This window comes from Ambystoma mexicanum, chromosome 9, assembly GCF_040938575.1.
Source record: "Ambystoma mexicanum isolate Mex_15411 chromosome 9, UKY_AmexF1_1, whole genome shotgun sequence".
Classification (NCBI taxonomy): domain Eukaryota; kingdom Metazoa; phylum Chordata; class Amphibia; order Caudata; family Ambystomatidae; genus Ambystoma; species Ambystoma mexicanum.
Genome location: NC_090931.1, coordinates 669,776,734 through 669,798,141, shown reverse-complemented (window position 1 = coordinate 669,798,141; position 21,408 = coordinate 669,776,734). Strand labels below are relative to the sequence as shown.

General features: G+C 45.6%; 1 protein-coding gene across 1 annotated transcript in view; it reads left to right on the top strand.

The window, feature by feature from the left end:
- Positions 1 to 21,408, top strand: part of SUMO1 (small ubiquitin like modifier 1) — a 179,504-nt gene that overhangs the window by 96,968 nt on the left and 61,128 nt on the right. The window contains exon 2 of the mRNA XM_069615510.1: positions 925 to 1,002. Coding sequence (XP_069471611.1) covers positions 925 to 1,002 — 78 coding nt within the window. The remainder of the gene's footprint in view (positions 1 to 924; positions 1,003 to 21,408) is intronic.

Sequence of the window (21,408 nt, the reverse complement as noted above, 5' to 3'; positions counted from 1 at the left end):
AACAGGAACAGTAAAGGGTGCCGAAAGTCCATGAAAGTTAAGGGTTAAGAGCAGAGAGGTTAAAGCTCGGAGTGGTCACGTTTAGGAGGAGCAAAGAACCTGGTGTTTTTGAAAGTCTCTTCTGCTACCCCTTGAAAGAATGGTACATCCTGACAAACTGAACTAATGTTGTGAAACCTAAAAGGGACCTGAGCTTGGGGAAGGGGAACCATGAGAGGCCTATTGAAGTGGAATTTTGATTGTGTTACTGAAGGAATTCATGCTTGGGGAAGGGAACCCTGAGACCCTTAAGAAATGAACTGTGTTTGTCTTGGTTATGTTTTGAACTTGGAGGGACTAAAGCTTGGGGAAGGGAACCCCCAAGGCATTAAAGATTGACATTGTTTGAACTATGAAGGTCCTATGAGCAGTCCCTTTTGATTGAGCTCATGCTTTTTGAAGCTGACCAACCCACAGCTGGTGAGAAGACCACCTGAAACCAATCCTGTTTTTTTCTTTTTTTGTTGAACCACCACTTTTTACTTTTGAAAGACTTCCGAACACGTTTTCGTCAAAGAGTGACGGCAAGCATAGGTTTAGACGCATGCGATTTTTATTTTGGACTTCCAGACTTCGACGGCCTTTAGAAACAGCAGTTAAGGGAACCATACCTTTAGTGTTGGGGCCAGTTAGGCATTACACCAATCCAGGAACTTTAGTGAATACAAGTTTTGAAACAATTATCTTTGAGTCTGTGTCTCGCTTGATACCATACATGTTATCACACTGTGCATGACTATGAAGTCATGGGCAGTTTATGGTTGTGATGAAAACTGCTTAATAACATCACTGCCGTTTGAGTCTTGGCCTTTGTTTTCTAGTTGTGTCAATAAAATGACTCGCATAAATCCAAATTTTTGAATTAATCTTGTTTTTTTTTTTTAGCAAGAAGCCAAACCATCAACTGTGGATTTGGGGGACAAGAAAGATGGAGAATACATCAAACTGAAAGTCATCGGGCAGGTGAGGACGTTTGCTATAGACTGCACCTTTCAGGAATTTGTTTATCCACTCTAACGGTTATCTGTTTTATCTGTTGCCTTTCATGTTCACTCACTATGTCTGTCGAATCCACTCAAGAAACTTGTTGGGTGGGGGTGGGGGCCGGGAGGGGAGAGATGGGGGAGGGGGGTGGCAAGAGCAGGCACAATCAAAAGATCTTAGAACTGGTGCATGCTTGCGGTTTAACCCTGGATTTCTTTGAGCATTTGTTTGCTGTTAATCCCTTCTCTTTATGTTGAGACCCAACTGCCTCAATACTTTGTCACTCAAATGTACCTAGTCTTTTGCTCCATTTTAGGTTGCAGCGTTGACTGTATGAACTTTCAGTCTCTCCCCAATTATTGGTTGGTGTCTGCTTGCATTCTGTACAAACCATCTTACTTGGTCACTCCAGTTTTACACCGGTAGATGTTTAGAAATTTCCTTTTAGTTATTAAAGTGGTGCTTTCAATTCCCAGTCCAACTCTCTCTGGTCGTCTGGCTTCTGCTGTAGATCCTGAGATCTCCGTTTTACCAACACCATTTTCTGGGTAATTATGTGCTTTCTTGTCAAATACCAATGACTATTCTGTCTATATGCCCCTTAGGCGTCCTGCAGTCTTTCTCTTACCATGCTCAACGATGTCCAGTCACTTTGATAGTATTGTCTCTTTCAGGCCCTTAAAAGTTGCTAACCAAGTCATTGGTTAGTGATGACTCTTAATTTTGATAAAGCGCTTAATACCGGAGACCATTCTCTAAGCGCTGGATCGGGATTCAAACGTGTTGGTCTGCATGGTCTTTCTTCCAAAACCAACGTACTCTTGGCGAGTAGAACATGTTATGCTGTGTGTATGGATTACTGAGGGTGAGAGTGACATTTTATACCTATAGAGTAGGTTGCAATTTTAAATTTTCTTTTCTTGGCTCTATTCTTTAGTGGTATGCTGAAGGTAGAGAGTGTGTGTGTGGTGTTTATATCACTTCATGCTGGTTCTCATTGGTATGGTGTGGCTCTGCAACACAGTGCAACAAAGAAATTGTGCTTTTGCAATTTTATTAATTGCATTGGTTAAATCTTTAACTGCGAACCCATTTCACCCTCATATCGAGCTTTGTGAAAGCAGTGGAGGGCAGCATCACAGTTCCTTATTTCCCTTTGTAAACATTTTTCAAAACAGTTTATTACAATTTTTGGCAAACATGCTAAATTCACACGTGTACGTTGGCCGTATCTCACTTGACAGTGTAACTGATAGTACGACCATTTTTGGATGGAAAGTCCTTATCTTTGACTCTTCTGACACTTTTTCCGGCTCGGTTTGCAGACCCCCTTTCCCACAGTGAGTCACCATACATCTAACCACGTGCCTCTGGAAGTTCCTAAGACTGACAGGTGAGTGTGTCCCATAGGGCCCCTGCAGACCCCCCCCCCCCCCCATACCCCCCCCCCCCTCCAACGGGTCACCCTGCTTAACTCTTGGTGTAACTCAGACTGATTCTTAAAACAAATGGAGGGGTGACAAACAGTTAAAACTAGGGGTCTCAATACCTTAGATGAAAGTTTTGTTCCCAACGCACATGGTAAACATTCATTTATATAATTTAATCCGCACACATCTTTTTATGTTTTCCAAGAAACCATCAATAAGCAATTTATTCAATACAAATACATATTTCATTTCTTAAGAAGGACTAGACTTGTGTTAGTCTGCATGTCTGTCTTTGCCGTTATAGTGGGGTTACAAATGACTACTCTGTTCCCATGCAGAACGGCCGCAGCCGGACGTGTCGGCGTTTCGTGGCTTGGTGCCGTTTAATTCACAATATGGGAATTCAGGAAGTTCTAACTGCAATAGAGGCGGCAAGAAACATTTTCCCCAAGTCCAAGCCTGTGCCACCAGCCACCACTCTACCAATAGCGGGCAGGCTATCAGCCGGAAGTAAGGTCTTAGAAAGAAGGCCTACTGCTGACAGCGCTAACAGAGCGATACAGGCGATAGGAACCTGCATGCTGTCAACATCACCAACCGAACTCAGAATAACTGAGGTGATTCTGCAATCCGACTGCCACCCTTCAAGGATGATCCTCTGAAATACTACCACTAACTCTGTCATGTGTATTGGCATATTAGAAGACGTATGGCGAGGTCACCTCCACGCCACTGAGACTTACTTTCGCTCTACCTAACCGCACACCTTCCTACCTAGTGCCCTTCTGTGCCCAAAAACACGCAAAAGAACACCCGTGTGTAACATGCACACTACAAATATTGTATGCCTAATGCTCATCTATCTGACAATATTATTTGCTGGTAACAGACCCTGGTACATGCACCGTTTGTCTACTGTGTCACCAGCCGTGTAAACCTGTTTAGCCTCTAGAATTGGGGCTAAAGCATTTTGGACTCTACTTTTGGCTCTTAATACATAAATCCCATTGCTAAACAATATGAGCCCTCTAGCACTAGCCATTATCTGCAATGTTACATGATATGTCTAGATAGACTTGCCTTAAACAATATACTGTACCTGTATTTTGCACAAATGTAATCCACCAAAACTCACACCACAGCACCACCACTCCAGTGCACCCCACCCAAATTCACCTGCTCTTCTCTTTATCATCACGCTCACCTTCTGGGCTACATGTAATATGCCCCCCACACTCAATGACCACTCTCCACCACCTTACCCCTATCTCACTGCACACCAAACTAACAGCTGCTTCCTTAACACTAAACTGACTGAACAAGCACACCTCCAACATAGGCTCAATCGACTTAGAACTCGCACCAAGCTTCACAGCACCCTCCTACCACACACCTCAGGAACAACGGACTAAGCTCCTGCACACACACACACCACGCACTTACACACACCCCTCCCTACATCTCACACACCACCCTTCCCTGCAACACCCCACTCCCATCCAATACCATTCACCTCCACACACACTCGCTACCCCCTGCACTGCCACCACCAGCACCCACAAACAACTCCTGCTGACGCCCGCTCACACTGACCTCAAATGCGTTTTCATCAACGCCCGTTCTATCCCTGCACATGCCATTGTAATCAATGACCTTATCACCTCCAACAAATTAGACTTACTAGCCATAAACGAAACCTGGCTCCATGAAGCCTCCAGCCCTTCAATCTCCCTCGCCCTCCCCCCAGGATGCACCATCCTGAGGCAGGTTTGCAAAACTTCTAAAGGAGGAGGCATAGCCCTTATCCACAAAAACACCCTCTCATTAGAATTTGCAACCATCAATGGGAAAACAATGCTGACCTCCTCACTGCCAAACTCGCACTCTCTCCCAATAGTACCATAAACCTCCTAATCGCATACAGGCCACCAGGATATCCCCCTGACTACCAAAAGCAACTCCTGCAAATCGTATGCAACAACCTTAAGAGCTCAACCAAAACCATTTTACTCGGTGACCTAAACTTAGGACTACTCGATCCTAAGGACAAAACAGCTGCGTCCTTGGCCAAAGAACTCACTCACCTAGGGTTCGAACACAAAATCTCAGCTCCCACACACTGTAAAGGCCGAACCATTGACTGGATTGCTGACCATAACTGCTCATCTTCTGTTACAGACATCCTAGCCCTCCCATGGACTGATCATCACTATATATTGTTATTGTTATTTTGCACTTATATAGCGCCTTATATACCATTGGTATGGTCTGAAGGCGCTGGTAGGTTGAACGCCCTTGGGAACCGAAGTTCATATAAGTAGCGAGAGTAGAGAGAGTCAAAAAGGTGCGTGTGAGCACCGGGTATGTGTACAGCTCGTGCGGTATCGGTGTAATAGCTGCTTTCTAGCGGTAGGCGTGGTGGTTGAGAGGTCAGGAGTATGTGTTCGTTCTGGCAGGATTCATCCAGATCGGATGTGGCTGCGTTAGGCCTGAGGAGAACGCCTCGCTGGGGGGTGCGTAACCAGCAGTGATTACTTAGAGTGATGTGGGGTGAGCAGCAAATGTTGATATGAGAACAGCTATACCGAATGGTGTCATAGTAGCTCTGTGTTCTATTTGAGTGGTGATGTAAGGAGAGAGTAAGCGTGTTGGTGAGATATGATGGGTTACGTGCCCTTTCAGAGACTTCTAAATTCACAGAGAGGTTATTGGGTACACTTCTATATTCAACTTTCCACGGGAGGCTATTGGGCGTACTTCTAAATTCACAGAGAGGCTACAGGGCACACTTCTAAATTCAGGGGGGCTGTTGGGCACATTTCTAGAATCACAGAGAGGCTATTGGACATGCTAACTTTCACAATTCCATCTAAGAGTGGACATGCTAACTTTCACAGTTCTAACTAAGTGTGGACATGCTAGCTTTCACAATTCCATCTAAGAGTGGACATGCTAACTTTCACAGTTCTAACTAAGTGTGGACATGCTAGCTTTCACAATTCCATCTAAGAGTGGACATGCTAACTTTCACAGTTCTAACTAAGTGTGGGCATGATAATATTCACAATTCCATCTAAGTGTGGGCATGATAATATTCACAATTCCATCTAAGTGTGGGCATGATAACATTCACAATTCCATCTAAGAGTGGACATGCTAACTTTCACAATTCCATCTAAGAGTGGACATGCTAGCTTTCACAGTTCTAACTAAGTGTGGGCATGCTAACATTATGGCAGTATATCTTATTAGGATGTAAGATAGAGTGGCAATGGCTTTCAGGAGTGGAGTGATTGCTCTACTCCTCACCCACACCACACTCACGGTTTTTGGTGGTGTCTGTTAGTTGCTGGCTTTATTGGCTTCCCCTGCGGACACCTGCAGACACATCTTGGAGCCGTCTCTGTTGGAGCTGCCCTTGGCCTTGGGGCCCTTAGCTGCTGGGGGCTGCCGGGCAGAGGGCTGCCCTGGGAGGACCAGTGATAAAGATCAAGGGGCCTATCAGAGGAGGGGTGGGCGGGAGGGATGGGATCAGGAAGAGGTTTAAGAGGAGGGGAAGTGGGGGCTGACTCACTTGCTCCTAGGGTGGGAGGTAGGTGCAGGAAGCGGGTCGGAGCACCGACGCTGCCTCGCCGCAACAACCATTCAGGGGTGGGGGGCGGGATGGGAGGCGGGAGGAAGGGGAGAGACCAGGAAATGGTGGCTGGGCCACGAGAGGCACACGGGGAATCTAAACACTTTTACAGTGTTTTCTTTAGAAAAAAAGGGATCGCGCGCTGCTGCTCCACTCACCTTCCTTCTAGATAAGGAAATGAAGTGGGCTGCAGCGCTCGAAACGCTAGGCCCAGGAGCTGCTAGCTGTGCAGCCAATCACTTGCTAGTGGGCGGGATGGGAGGCGGGAGGAAGGGGAGAGACCAGGAAATGGTGGCTGGGCCACGAGAGGCACACGGGGAATCTAAACACTTTTACAGTTTTTTCTTTATTCTCCACAAAACTCATCTATGCCATAAAACCATTCCTAACCTCCCAAAACAGCCTCTCCATCGCTAGGGCCACCATAGGAGCGAGGCTCGACTACTGTAATGCCCTCTTAGCAGGCACCTCAACCAAAAACCTAAGCAAACTCCAAATAGTGCAAAATAATGCACTCTGAGCCGCCCTGCACATACCTAAATAAGACCATATATCCCAAGCAAGACGAAATGCACACTGGCTCCCAGTTGGGGAAAGAATCATTTCAAAATCCTCACCATTACTCATAAATGCATCAATCTAGCCGCACCAACATACTTATCCGAAACCATAGGCAAGAACTCCTCAGACCGTCCCAAAAGAAGCCATCATATTAACCAACTCCGCATACCCACCATCAGAAGAGCCAAAGCCGGCGGCATTGGCTTCCCCCACATTGCACCTAAGCTCTGGAATGACCTTCCCAACTCACTCAGAACAGAACCATCCCTGTTTGCCTTTCGCAAATCACTTAAAACCACTTTATTTACCTAACTCTCTTCCTCCACCCTACCACTTCCTCGCACCTCAAGCTGTACTCTTATCAATTACTGTTTCTCTAAATTGCTCTGTAAATGTACATGTCCATGTAACCATCTTACCATCCACTGTAACCCACCCTTCCGCTTTAACCACCCTTCTTCACAGAGTCTACCTTCTGTGTCCCCCATGAAACCTAGCTCTGAATCGGAAATCTCTTCCCTCCAGTTAGGTACTCCTATGAAGAAACATAATGTCGCAAGCCACAACCCTACCCTGTAGGTTCTCTGACCTGCATGCTGCTTAACACTAGATCATTGCACATGAAGTATCTGTATATATTTGATAATCAAAAACTTGATGTCTGCGCCATCACGGAAACGTGGGGCTCTGCTGCGGCTGGTCCTTCATTGCACCTAGCCAGCCCAGTCGGGTACTGCATGCTCAGACAGGACAGAGAGGTAGGGGAGGGGTGGAGGTGTTGCCTTTATTTTAAAAAACTCTGTCAACCCGGGAGATTAAAGGACATCTCATGGACGGAATAGAATTCCTACACACACAAATCAGTATGAAGTTGAGTGTGGTTTTGGTGTTCATACCGATCTATCGCTCTCTCGCCCTCCTTCTCAGGCAACTTCACCTTAGCACTTTCTAGCTATCTCCTCCCACTATTGAAGCCCAATGCTCGTTGCGTAGTGCTGGGTGACTTCAACCATTGGCTGGGTCATGCTGATAACTCCATTGCATCTGAATTGGATCTATCTTTAACAGATATGGGCTTTAATCAAATGGTTCAAGTCCCAACTCACGATCTAGGTCATACCCAAGACTGATCTGACCACGCCTTTGCCCACTTTTCTATCACAATGCCCTACGTCACCAAAGCCAAGTCGCACTATACCCAAACTATTTCATTTCGAAATATCCCAGCCAGCATTACTAAACTATAAAAAAGCATCCAATACTTACAAAGTAGCTATAACTGAAGCTAAGAGGTCGTACCAGAATACTAGAATTTCTCAGGCATCCTCCAACTCGAGGGAATTATTCAAAATCTTAAGAGCAGGAGGTTACACCTGCACCCATAGCCTCTACGATTACTAAAGACGATAACTGGTGTCTTGACATCCAAAATGCCATGACAAAGAAACTAGAAGGAATCCGGGAAGGCATAGCAACCAAAAAGAGTGCTTCTGACACCAGCGGTCCTCTTAGAGATGGCAAGATATTCTTCAGAAACCCGGATATCCCCACTTTTGACTTCACCCCCATCTCCGAGGAGTAATTAGCCTCTATTATCACTAAACTTAAGGCCACCAATTGTACAGGAGACCCTAGTGCATCCATTATTAAAGCCTGCCCTCCCTCACTGGTGCATGCCATCTGCAGAATTTGCCAACTCCTCCTTTTCCAATGGAATTGTTCCAGACGAGATGAAGCAAGCCTGGGTAACACCTCTTTGAAAAATCCTAACCTGGATCAGTGTCCCCACTAATTACAGGCCAATAACAAATACCCCCTTGCGGGTTGCATACTACCAATTAGCTCAACATCTCAATCTGCACCCCACCCTCAACCCTTTTCAATCGGGCTTCAGACAAGGCTTCGGTACCGAGACCTCCTTATTGGACCTTAAATCACAACTCCTAAAGAGATTGGACAACAGGCAGATTTCACTACTTATCTCTCTAGACCAATCTGCGGCATTCGATCTGGTCGATCGTTCCATTCTGGCCGACAGGCTCATGACTGTAGCTAATTGCTCCAAGGCCGCTACCAAATGGCTGCTTTCTTTTTTGTCCAACAGAATTAGTAGGGTGTTTGCTAGCGAGGCAAAGGCACCTGCCATTCCGGTGCTCTTTGGAGTTCCGCAAGGAGCTAGCCTATCACCCTTTATTTATAACATCTTTATGGCTCCTTTGCCTACCTCGCACAAGAGGGGATACTTTTTTCTAACTATGCAGATGACGCACAATGTGTCTTCCCACTCACTGGTCAGCATGATTTGGATGAAAGTGAACTCGACAGTATATTTTCCATCATTGAAAACTGGATGATGCAAAACAATCTGGCACTCAACCGGGGAAAGACTGAACTCATGGTAGTGGGTTCTGAGGGCATCCTAGCTAAAATTGACCCAGCTTATAAACACTTTCAGTTGGGGGACGTTCAAATTCCCACCCTCCCAAAAGTAAAAATCTTGGCAGTGGTACGGGAGCAGTCGTTAAATATGAAGGCCTACGTGGCTAGCACGGTTGCATCCGCCTCCTACTACATAAAGTTGCTGGCTCATCTGAGACCTTTCATCTCCCAGCAGAGTCAATTGCACGAGCCATTCTAGGCGCTAAATTAGACTATTACTGCAGTTTGCTGGCAGGGTCCAGCAAAGTCACCATTAGCAGACTTCAGGTAGTCCAGAATGGAGCGGTAAGCATTGTAGCTGGTCTCTCATTTCGTTCCCATGTGGCCGAAGCTCAACGAGGACTGCATTGGCTCCCTGTGGAGGCTCGTATCTCTTTGACTTCTGGTTAGCACCTTTTAAATGTCGTATGGGAACTATGCCCCCATATTTACAAAGGTATATTGGGGAAAAACCGTCTCATAGAAACCTGCGCTCTAATAACCAAAATTTCCTCTACCTGGCCAGATCTAAAACTAAGAAAGCGCAATTGGGCGCCTTTTTCTGTTCAGCCCCTAGGCTCTGGAATACCCTCCCAACTCATCTGAGAAGCTCACCGTCGCTGAGCATTTTTAAGAAAGGGCTTAAAACCTTCCTTTTTAACTAGTATTCTCTCTCTGCTTCTCATCTCGCTGTTCCCATGGCCCTCTGGGACAGCTTGTTTCTGTTCTTTGTCAGTTCTTGTCCGCGCCCTCACACCCACGGGTCTATGGCTGTGCAGTACAAATGTAATGTAAGAACATTTTAATGGGCACAGTATCAGTTCAACGTTGTTGAGTCATCACATTTGTTCCATTCCAGTAAGTACAGTCTAAAATACTACCCAGATACGTCAATTTAGCATAGCTTTGTCCTATACAGAACTCTGGGCCCTCCATCACCGCCATCATCAACTCTTCCTTCTCCTGCTGCTCTGGCCCTCAAAGAATCCTAGTTATCGCCCCTCCTCAAGAAAACATCACTTGATCCCTCCATTCCCCATCAACTACCGTCCTATCACCACAGTCCCTTTCCTGCTGAAGATCATTGAGAGGGTCCCCTACTTGCAAATTCAGGTCTTCCTCGAGTCCCACCATATCTTAGTTACCCGTCAATCTGGGTTTCGGCCCAAACATGGCACTCAGACAGCGCTACTAGATCTAGAAAATCAGCAGGATGCCGCCAATGACCAAGGCAGCCTCTCCCTACTCATGCTCCTAGACTTCTCAGCTACATTTGACCTGGCTAACCACAACACTCTCTGCCACCACCTCACCTCAACACATTTCATCGGACACAGCCAAATGGGCCATGGGTCACCTCTTTCCTCGCAGACAGAACTTCCAGAGTCTGCGCCGGAGAAGCCTCAGCACACCTGACCCCCATAGCATATGGCGTACCACAAGGCTCCTGCATCTCCCCGACATTTTATAACATATATACCAAGCCTCTCTTCGACCACCTCGGTTTGCCTGGTTTCTCGTATACCAACTATGCAGACAACACCCAGACCCTCATCCCCCTCTCGTGCAACTACACACAGAATACTCTCAAGGACAACCTCCTCTATGAAACAATCCAAACCTGGATGGCGACACACTGCCTCTATCAACAACAAAAAGACAGAGCTCCTTCTCGTGGGCCCTCCAACAAGACTAGCTAAGCTCCATCAGGATGAAAAGTCCTTCACAATCGATGGCGACATCAGCCCTGTCGTTCCCACCCTAAAAACTCTCAGCGTCTACCTGGACTCCACCGTTAACATGACACAGCAAACTGACCACATCGTCTCAACATCCGGGTACGCCACTAAGCTCATCACCGCAAGCAGACCTTTTTTGGTCTTCAAAACCGGCTAGAAGTGGCTCGAGCACTCATCTGCTTAACACTTCTCTGTTCTCTGGCACTTCTGCTAAAAACCTATGCAAACTTCAATCTTTCCAAAACAATGCACTGAGAGCAGCAGCACTCTACATCGGAAAGCGTGACCACATATCCGAAGCCAGGAGCTCTGCCCACTGCCTCCCGGTCTAGGATAGGATCAACTTCAAGATCTTGTCCATCGCACACCGCTGCCTCTCCAACGCCGCCTCCTACCTGGCAACTAGAAACTTAAGACGCCCTACAACAAGGCCTCAACACGCTGCCTACAAACATTGCCTCATCACCCCCATATTCAACCGCAAAAGGGGCAGATGGGGTAGCTTCACAGCCAGTGTCCCAGCACTCTGGAAGGAACTCCCTAGCCACCTCTGTGAAGAACCAACCTACAACTGCTTCAGAAAGAAACTCAAAACCTTACTCCTCAAATAAGACTCACCCCCCACCCCTTGTGTCCTCTCCCCCCTTCTCTTTCCCCTCGTCTTATTCTAACCAGCATCCTGATGCCCTCGGTCTTTGCACGCTCATATAAATACCGAAATAAAATGTGTTATTCTGCATTCCAAGCTTACTGGTTGGTTGCAGAGCCTGAAACAGTGTAAAGAACAAGTGCGAAACATGGAATGCACACTTCTACTGGTGATTGGAACAATTGCTCAAAGCCAGTGGTATTCAAACTTTTTTTATGCTGAGCCCCCCCTTTGAGTGAAAGTATATCTGCTGTCCCCTTTTCTGGTTATATTTTTTGTTCAAATCAGTCACTGTACTCCCTTTTGGAAGAGTCTCGTGCCCCTCTCCCCTTTCACCAGTGGGCCAGCCCCACAGGATTAAGACCACTGCTCTAAGCTTTATCGACCCTGCCCAAGGGGACTACCTGGGCTTTATGGACTGGAGATCCCACAAGGGCTGGGATAAATGCCTTACAGAGGCATGTTACTCCTTCCAAAATGTTCTAGTGGAGGTGCTGGATAAAATTTTTTGTCCAACTTCCCCACTGAATGAATGTCACCTCTTTGTAAAAAAAAAAACCTTTAGCCAAACTTCAAAGGATTGGAAGAAAACAGTGCTCTAGACAAAGCTGGCCATGCCAGAACCATACCGCCACCTGTTTTTACTCAAGAGCTCTGACTCAACAAATGTTCTGTTAAAGCTCTTGAAATACTAGCGCAAAACCCACAAACTGTTGGCCAATTTGTCAAGGCCATGAGTTCCAAATAGCAGACCCCGATCTCGCCACTCAAATGCTGATCGAACTGCACACCAAATTCAGAGGTACCATAATCATGGTAGAAGCATCAGGCTAGCAACCAGATTCATAATATAAGGCTCCACATTGAGGGCTCCAAAACCCCTGACACCCCCTCCATGAGCTGTTCAAACCTGGATCGACTTGCTCTCTTGTCCTGTGGCCTCGCACATGCTGGCATCCTTAAACAGACTTCTTACACAGACCTCCTCCAGTCACTACCCTTAAATTACTGATCCTGCTCTTACTAGGATCGTCAATCCCTCCCTCCAAAAATTAGGACTTTTGCACTTGCTCCTGAAAAGCTCACCTTGACCAAGAAGACCTGGCTAACTAGAGACCAAATCACGAGCCTCCTATTTAACGGCAAAGTAATCAAGAAGGTAGTTGCTAGCAAACTACTTAAAAAGAAATAGCACTGCGTTCTGCTCCAGGATTACCCATTTCGGGTTCTGCCCAAAATCCAGCAGTGAAACAGCCCTATCTAGGTGTTCGATGCTCTTGAGATTATCGACGGACTACTCAAAACTGCTATTACTTCTGTACCTCTCGGTTGTGTTTGACAGGGTTGAACATCTTTCACCATTCACCATCCTTGCACACACACACTGGGGTTCTCGAGCACCATCCTGAAATGGCTCACATCCTACTTATCTGGCTGACACCAGGCTTTCCAGATAGGCTTGCTCGAGTCCAAACACTTCACTGTCACTTGTACAATCCCTCAACGGTCCAGTCTCTCTTGGTCATATTAAACTTCTATATGAAACCATGAGGCTCACCCCTAGGCAACACCGACATCGCAATAAAACAGTATGCAGATGATACACAGTGGTGCTTTAACGGTCAAGGGACCACAAGATATCACTCTGCTTCGCTTATGCCTTGCAACTATTCAAACATAGATAACCAGTGCATCCTTAAAGCGTAGCCCTTCATGATCAAATTCATACACCTGTACCACAGTTACAAGCAGAAACCCACTCACCGGTAACTAGACAAAATGCATTTTGGTGGGTTTGACCCTCACCCACTCAACAGAATCCCTAGGTTAATTGTGGATGATAATCTATCCTTCCAACAATACGATATGAAAAAGGCTCAAACGGCTTGGTGTCCGATCTCTGCTCCGCAAGATCAAGTCCTTCCTCCAGCCCTGGACTGCAAAACTCTGGTGCAACTAGTAATTTGTCATTTTGATGTGGGCAATGCCCTCCTTGCAAAGCTCCAAGCTGCTTTTCTGGTGCTCCTCAAAGCAGCCCAACAGGCCACAAGGTGTCTAATTACCGGCTCTATGAAGTTTGATCATTGTGGAAAAACTAGAGTGTTTCACAACTTGGTGCTCGGGGATCCCTTACTCAGGTGGCTAGTGTCGGGTCTAGTTGAATCTTCCTGCGGGAGTGATGCTGGCCCACCAGACATCCTCCCCCAAGTCTGCCTGCCAAATAGTCTCAGAACTGATATAACTCCCTAGCTGGCAAACCCAAGGGGAAAGGGGAGAAAATAAACGCAGATGTTCTTTGGCACCTCTGACGCCTTCAAGAACTGGACTGGATTTCGGCGCCTGTGAGTATCTAAAAGATAAATACAATTATTTACTAACTGTGCAGTCTCATTTCCTCAGAAGTTCCCATTAACCTACCACCACTTTCCACTATACCTGCTGCATATGCTCTTTAGCTGATAGACTCTTGTTTGCTCTCGTTTGTCGGCTGCTGCTGAAACTTGAAAGTCATTAGTCGACTTCTTATAGCTCTTTCCTTCTTTCCTTCTTTCCTTCTTTCCTTCTTTCCTTCTTTCCTCTAACGCTGTCCGACGGGATACACCTAGAGAATAAATGCGTACAAAATAAATGTAGTCCGATGGAAAATACTGTTTAACTTGGATTAGTATTTTAGATTAAAGTCGCAGAGTCGCTGTGCCAAGGATCGCGCATTAAGTTATTTTCAAAAACACGACGTAACAAAACGGATGCACCAATTTTACTGCGCTTGCATACACGCTTACAAATGCCTGCTGGCTTCGCCTTACAAGTACTTAATCTTTACTGAACTTTTAATGTTGCGCACATGTTTAAACAAATTATGTACTTGCATACAGTTCAAGACTACTTTAACTCAGGTTCTTCTGTGCAATCAACTCAACTTAAATTACTTCAGTTTCAATAAATCACTTAGCTTTCTTCCTCTGTGTTCTGTTTATTCTTCTCCAAGCTGCTTGCACTTTACTATGGATTTCTGTAGTTTGTCTGATCCTGCTTCAGAATTACTGAATTTCTTGGAAAAATATTTTATTGACAGAGCTAAAGTAACTGCAACCTGCTTCTTGGGAAAATGGAATGAAAGGCAGTTTAGGACTCCTTGCGGAATTCCAAATTACCTCACAATCCAACATAGCAATCACTGCTGCTGAACCTGACCTCCATCTTGCCTTGGGGAAACAAAGGCTTCCTGAAAGTCTCATTAAGGTAGATTATCTCATAAGCCAGATCAATGAATATTCCAAACTAAAACCCTTTTTCCCAACACAGACTCAGGATAACTACTGATCATCACTCCTACACCTCCAGTTAAAATGTTGAAGTAAAATGCTGCAGTGTGGAAGCCTAAATGAGTCTTTAAAGTGCATACTGTAATGAGGGAAACTGACCATGCACCGTGGGACCCTGACAACCAGGGGAAAGGCCGTTGTGTAGAACTCCTTGTTTCCCACAGATGACCATGACCTCAGGTGAAGTTCCAGTAACTTCTTTATTTAGTTCCAGTACATTATGATAGTCATGTAATGTCAGGTACATCTGGGTTCAGGGCAACATTCTTTCATCTCTGCACATGGGCTCTAAGCCCCTAAGGTGCAGCCACGGGCTACACGTCTCTTAGGTGCAGGTATGGGCTCCAAGCCCCCTCAAACGCTGGAATGGCCCCCCAGGACCCTCCTCTGCTCCAGGCGCTTTTCACATTCGCCACCAATCTTCTATTTAACATATAGGCGCAGCTTAGGTTCCCAACCTCTTCTATTGCTGCTGCCCCAACTCCAGGCCTCAAGCTGTACAACATCACTCCTCATTGTTTCTTTTCCCGGCGCAGCTTAGGCTCCAAGCCTCTCCTGTTGCTACTGCCTTGGGCTTATAGTCCTCAGTTGCACAGCATGCCTCCTCATTGCTTAATTTCCAGGCGCAGCTTAGGCTCCAAGCCTCTCCTGTTGCTACTGCCTTGGCTATATCCCTCAGCTGCCCAGCATGGCTTCCTCATAATTTCCAGGCGTAACTAGACCCCAGGCCTCTTCAAATTGCTACTGCCATGGGCACCAAGCCCTCCATGCTGCAGCTAGTGGTCCCAGACCCCTTAAGCAATCAGTCTCTGGGCCCTCAGCCCCTCCTCAGTCTCTTGCTTTCCTCTTTCCCTGACCTGTCCTTCTAGTGACAGGCCAGCTGGCCCCTGGCTCTGGCGCAGCCCCTTACTTTCTGCCCCTGAGCTCCATGCGCTGGGCCCTTCTGCGCCTACAGTTTTAAGCGCTCGCCCTACCTGGGAGGTCTTCTTCTTGGGTTGGGGGGAGGTGTATGTGCCATCTTCAATGCTGTCCCCCCAGCACAGCCAGCATCCTCGTCGCCAATGTAGAACTCCTTGTTTCCCACAGATGACCATGACCTCAGGTGAAGTTCCAGTAACTTCTTTATTTAGTTCCAGTACATTATGATAGTCATGTAATGTCAGGTACATCTGGGTTCAGGGCAACATACACCTGCATCCTCCCAGGTAGGCTTACATCTCCCAACTGACCACATAGAACCCCAGTCACACATAAACATTCTAACCCTTAACACTCCATTGTCAATCAATACACTGACCAAAGGTTCCATTAGGATGCAGGATAATACCAAATCCCTACACGTTGCTTTTGGTTCCCGACCCCGGGGGTGACAAGCGATGGAGGATCACCTGGGTAGGGGGTCCTTGAGGAGTGGGGCAGAAGTACACAATGGTGAGACATGGTATCCCCCTTTTTCTACAACCCATCTAACCCCGGTCCCTGTTTACTTTATGGGAAACTACAACTTCCATAATTCCTCCCCACCTTGTCTTGACAAAAGTACTGCACCAAGGAAGGTGAGGAATGAAGACAGAAGGGTTATCTCCCCTGACTTGCATTGGCCCTGTACCTGTAATGAGGCCAGGCAGAGTCAGACATGTAGCTCTAATAATGTACACCTGCCACTTATTAAGTCTCACTGTGAAAATAAAAGGTGGCACACACAGACACACTTTGAGCAAGGCTGGTTACAAGAAGGAATGGTTTTATGTGAAGACACCTCATTTTAAAGGTCTCGAGAAAAAGCCCAATTTACAATTCTCAATTTTCTTTTGATCATAACAGCATTGTAAATGTATTTTTCTTTTGAGACCTTTAAGATGTGTTTTGTGTTTTTTATTTTGTATAAACGTGGGGCGGGAGGGGGTTTCACCCCTCTTCGCCCACCCTATGCCGTAGGATTTCAGCCCCAGCAAAACTAGCCCTCACCCAAACCAAAGCACACACATACATACAAACACACACGCACCTGCACACTTACCCATTCTCCTCTTCCTGCACTTCCGGGTCCCGACGTGCCTGTCGGCCCCTGCGCGCCCTTGTGTGCGGCAGGGGTGTGACAGTTCCATTTAGAAAGACCGCTCTGTGCGATCACGGAGCAGTCTTTCTAAATCTTTTTAAAAAAATATCTTTTCACCTAGAACAAAAGGAACAGTTTTTTCGAGGCTGAAGCGAACCAGGCTTTGAGAGTTGGAAGGCAAACTGGCTGATCAGCAACGGAGAGCATCGAGAAAGCTGGTCAAGATTGCCAAACTTCCAGGAAGCTGTGAGTGTTCGAAAAGCAGAGCCCAGCGAGCGGATGAAAGAAACCTTCAAGGGGCCAGGAAGCGACCCTCTCAGGTGAACACCAGAGTTGGGGAGGAGCAGACGAAGCATTGGTAACAGCCTTGAGCTGCGAGAGAAAGGTGAAAGACATTTATTTAGCACAATCGTTGAGTTATCGAGCACAACAAAAGTCCAGTTGATGATGACTGTGATTTGAAAGGAGAAGATTGCACGTGTGCTGATAAAACGTGAATTAAGAGAGCAATTGTTTAAAGAAGAGGATACAGAGTAGCACAGTGGTCCTGGAAAGAAAGTGAAACCAGAGGAAAATGAAATATGTTAAACCCGCCAAGAGGGCAAAGCAAAATGTAAAGAACTTGAAAAATGCCAAGCACGCAAGTGAAGGAGTAAAAGAACTAAAAGTACCAAGAGACATTTGTGTTGCAAGAGAAGATTGTGAAGTCAAGGACTATGGAAAGAGGTTGAAGTGGTCATGCAGAGGTCTATGTAAGTTCTTTGCAGCTTTGAAAGTCTGACAGTGAAAGAGAACGAAGATAAAATGTGGGGAATGGAACCCCACAAGAACAAGACCGGCTTGAGCCTGGCAGAGAGAAGCCTGTACAGAACTGTGAGAAATTAGGAGCATATTAACTGAGCATTGATGAAAAGGCGCGTGAAGCCTAAGGAAGTGATTGAACAACCAGAGATTGAAAGCATAAGATTGAACTGTTGAACTGTGCCAGTCAGCCAAAGTTTGCAAGACTGATAGAACTGTGGCATCCACCTATCCTTAGTTTATTAAGAGACTCTCTACACCCCGTGGGGGTTGAACCTGGGGAAGGGAGTTGGTGCTGAAGCCATTCTGACATTTCTTTTTGACACTATTTTCCTTTTTGTATTGCCTTAACACATTTGTTATCTAGAGAAAGAGGGCAAGGTTCTGTTTTTCTTAGTATAGGCCTTTTTATTTTGACCAGACTGATTTGGATGTATGTGTTATGGTTTAATGGTCGAGATTACTCCCATTTTAGAGTTGGGGCCAGTAAGGAATTCTATCATCCAAGCAAATTTGTAAATTAAGGTTTTTGAAATTTGCATCCATTGTTTCAGTGCCACTGCCTTCCTCACACCACATAACGCCCACCTTTTCATGAATTACACTTGCTGAGCATCTTGGCTAGAATCAAAACCATGTGCCTTGCCTACAAGGCAACCGCTGCTGTTACACTGGCCTACCTGACGGCCAAACTAAAACCATCGGCCTTACGAATTCATCTTGTGATAAGAAAATCGAACTTTAAATTAGACTGACTCGCAAAGAGAAAATTGAGAAACTGTTCTCATGCAATGCTCTGGTTTTCTGTAACTTAATCCCAATGTCAATGCAGACAGATCCAGGCCCCTTGCAGTTTAGGAAAGGAACTGGAGACCTTTCTCTTCCAATAACACAGTGGTGTAGCCTTGATTCTGGCTATCTTGTGTATACCTCCATATGTATGTTGGACTCTGACAATTATTATTTACTTGATGACTTGTTACATTCTCGCTACCAATGTTTTGATCTGACCTGGACAGCGCTCTTTTACTCCCAAGCTTGGATTGCCCTATAATAATTATAATAAAATGGACCCTGGTAATGAGTTAAAGGCCTGAGCACAGTAAAGGCCTTTAATAAGGTTTATGGGTCCATAACTCTCCTGGTAAAGTTTAAAATCAAAGTCTATAAAGCTATTGTAACCCTCCTCACTCTTTTATGATCAGAGAGTCCAGAGTATAAAGGTTGAATGCAAGTATGCCTGGTTGAATATATTAAGTATCACTTCTTGCTCCAGACCGGTGGTGCACTATGCTCGCCACGCTTATCAAAATTCATAACAACGTAGATCCGGGTCTGCTACTTACTGGGCAGAGAGGCAGCAACAATTTGTGCGGCTGAAGAACACTGCATCACAGACAATTCAGACGCTGAAATTAAATGGAACACAAACTGCAAAATTGACTTTGTTTTCATGGAACCATCATTTCCACATGCTTGCTGATCGGATGAAAAGGGTGTGGGTCGTATGGCCCATCATATTTGCTTTTGTGACTATAACCCAGCCTATGGTGGAAGGAAAGCAAGCAGGTTTGCCCAAGGAATGAGCTGACAGGGGAAGCCAATTGGGGCTCATAAAATTGAACATCGTAACAAGGGTTGTTCATGTGAGGTCAGTGGAGGAGGAGGACCAGAAGACCTGGCTGAGGAAGGATGGTGCAGGGTAGCATAGAGAATTGTTGGGAGCGTGTGTAAGGTGAGGTATTGGTTGCTGAGAGAAAGTGGTACATGTGAGTGCGAGATGGAGGTGTGATTGAGAGTGGGAGGAAGGCCGCAGTGTGGGAACTTGAGTCATGGGGGGACTGGGAGGAGAGAGTATTGGAGAATAATATCTGAGGGTGGAGTGTTTGTGTTTTTTTTTGCAGGCCCCCTTTGATGTAAATCATTCACGTCCATTGGCCCAAATCCTTCCTACATCTAAGCTAAATGTTTGACCTGTACTTGAATGTTTACTCACTAGATAGTCTCACTAATGGGCAGAGTCTTACTAAGGGGGTAGGACCCTACCCATTAGTGAGACAATGTACGCAGTTGACCTCAAGGTCAAACACTTAGCTTATTTGTGGGAAGGGTTAATCTATGGCCCTATATATTCTATTGGTGTAGTATCCTATTTTTTGTAATCGGAGTACTAACTATACCTATCCACCAGCCTTCTCTCCTCCCTGAGCGGAACCTGACTGCCCTTCCATTGCTACCCAAATGGTTAGGTCTCTTTTGGTTGGAACTCTGTTTTTCCCTTAGGATAGTTTGTTTCACAACCCTCACCACAACCCTCACCACAGGGCTGTGGCAAAATCTTGCAAACCGGCACTGTATGTAAAAGACCTCTATGGATCCAAAATCAGCCCCCCATCCCACTCTGTGCGGTCATGGCTCTACAGTATTTACTGGGAATGGATTCTTCTGGAGGGAACAGTTTAGGACCCTGCTGATACTGAACACTAGCTCAGCTCAAAGCGCAATCGCCAAACCTTTGTAATGATTGGTCCAAAAATGTGTGTGCTGGAGGGCACTTATCGAAAGGAAGTTTGCCATTCTGCTCAAGGTAACAAAACCTATCCCAGTCCCACCCTCTTCCCTGATGGAAAGTGTTGTATTTGTTCTTTATGCATTTTTCGATTTTACAGGCACAAAGTGCACCTCTAGAAATAGTTCTACATTTTGCTCATCTCAACAAAAGGAAAAATAGTATTCCTTGGATACCAGGACAACCTTTGAAATGTTTTTTCAATATCTAATTTCCTTAAGCAACGCTCCAGACTCCGACTTTTTTTTAAAAATGTTTTTGTTTTGTTTCTTTAGTTGTTACTTTTCGTGAGGTGTAAACACATACAATATAACTGTTTATGCCACAAAGTGCCATAAATCTTTGAGTTGTTGCCTCCTATATCCAGTAAGTGACCACCATATACCACAATACAACATGGCTCTACATGTCCCATGTTATCCAATGGGCCAATGTTATCCAATGGGCCAATGTTATCCAATGGGCCAATGTTATCCAATGGGCCAATGTTAACCAATGGGCCAATGTTAAGTCAATGGGCCAATGTTATCCTATGGGATAAAAGTGGGGACCCCCATAAAGACCCCAAATAAAATTTAATTAATAATTCCTTCTGGGGGGGGTCTTCCAATCAATTATAGGAGACCCCTTATTAATCATTTGGGTGGTCCTAATAATTAATCTAATAATAGAAAATATTAAGACCCCAATAAATTAATGGTCCATGTTAATCAATGGGGGGATTTTGATATCTCAATAAAAGACCCCAATAAAGTGATATCAAAAATTCCTTCGGGGGTCTTCCAATTATTAATAGTAGACCCCTTATAAATTATTTGGGGGTCCCAAATAATTAATCCTATAGGGGAAAATATTGACGCACGTCGCGCGCGCAATGTTAAATGCTATAGCGCGACATTGACTCTAGCGCAGCATCAGGATTGTTGAGGTACTGCAGGCAAATAATATTTTCTGATTGGCTGCGCTGGGGGCTGGCATTTGCACATTAGACCACGCCCCCAAAAGAAAGGAGGGGTGGAGTTTGTTATTTGATACCTCGCTCATGGTGACACATGGCGGCCATTTTGGAAATAGTCACCATGCATTCCTATGGGGAAAATTTATTGGGGTCTCAATATTTTCCCCTATAGGATTAATTATTTGGGACACCCAAATAATTTATAAGGGGTCTACTATTAATAATTGGAAGACCCCCGAAG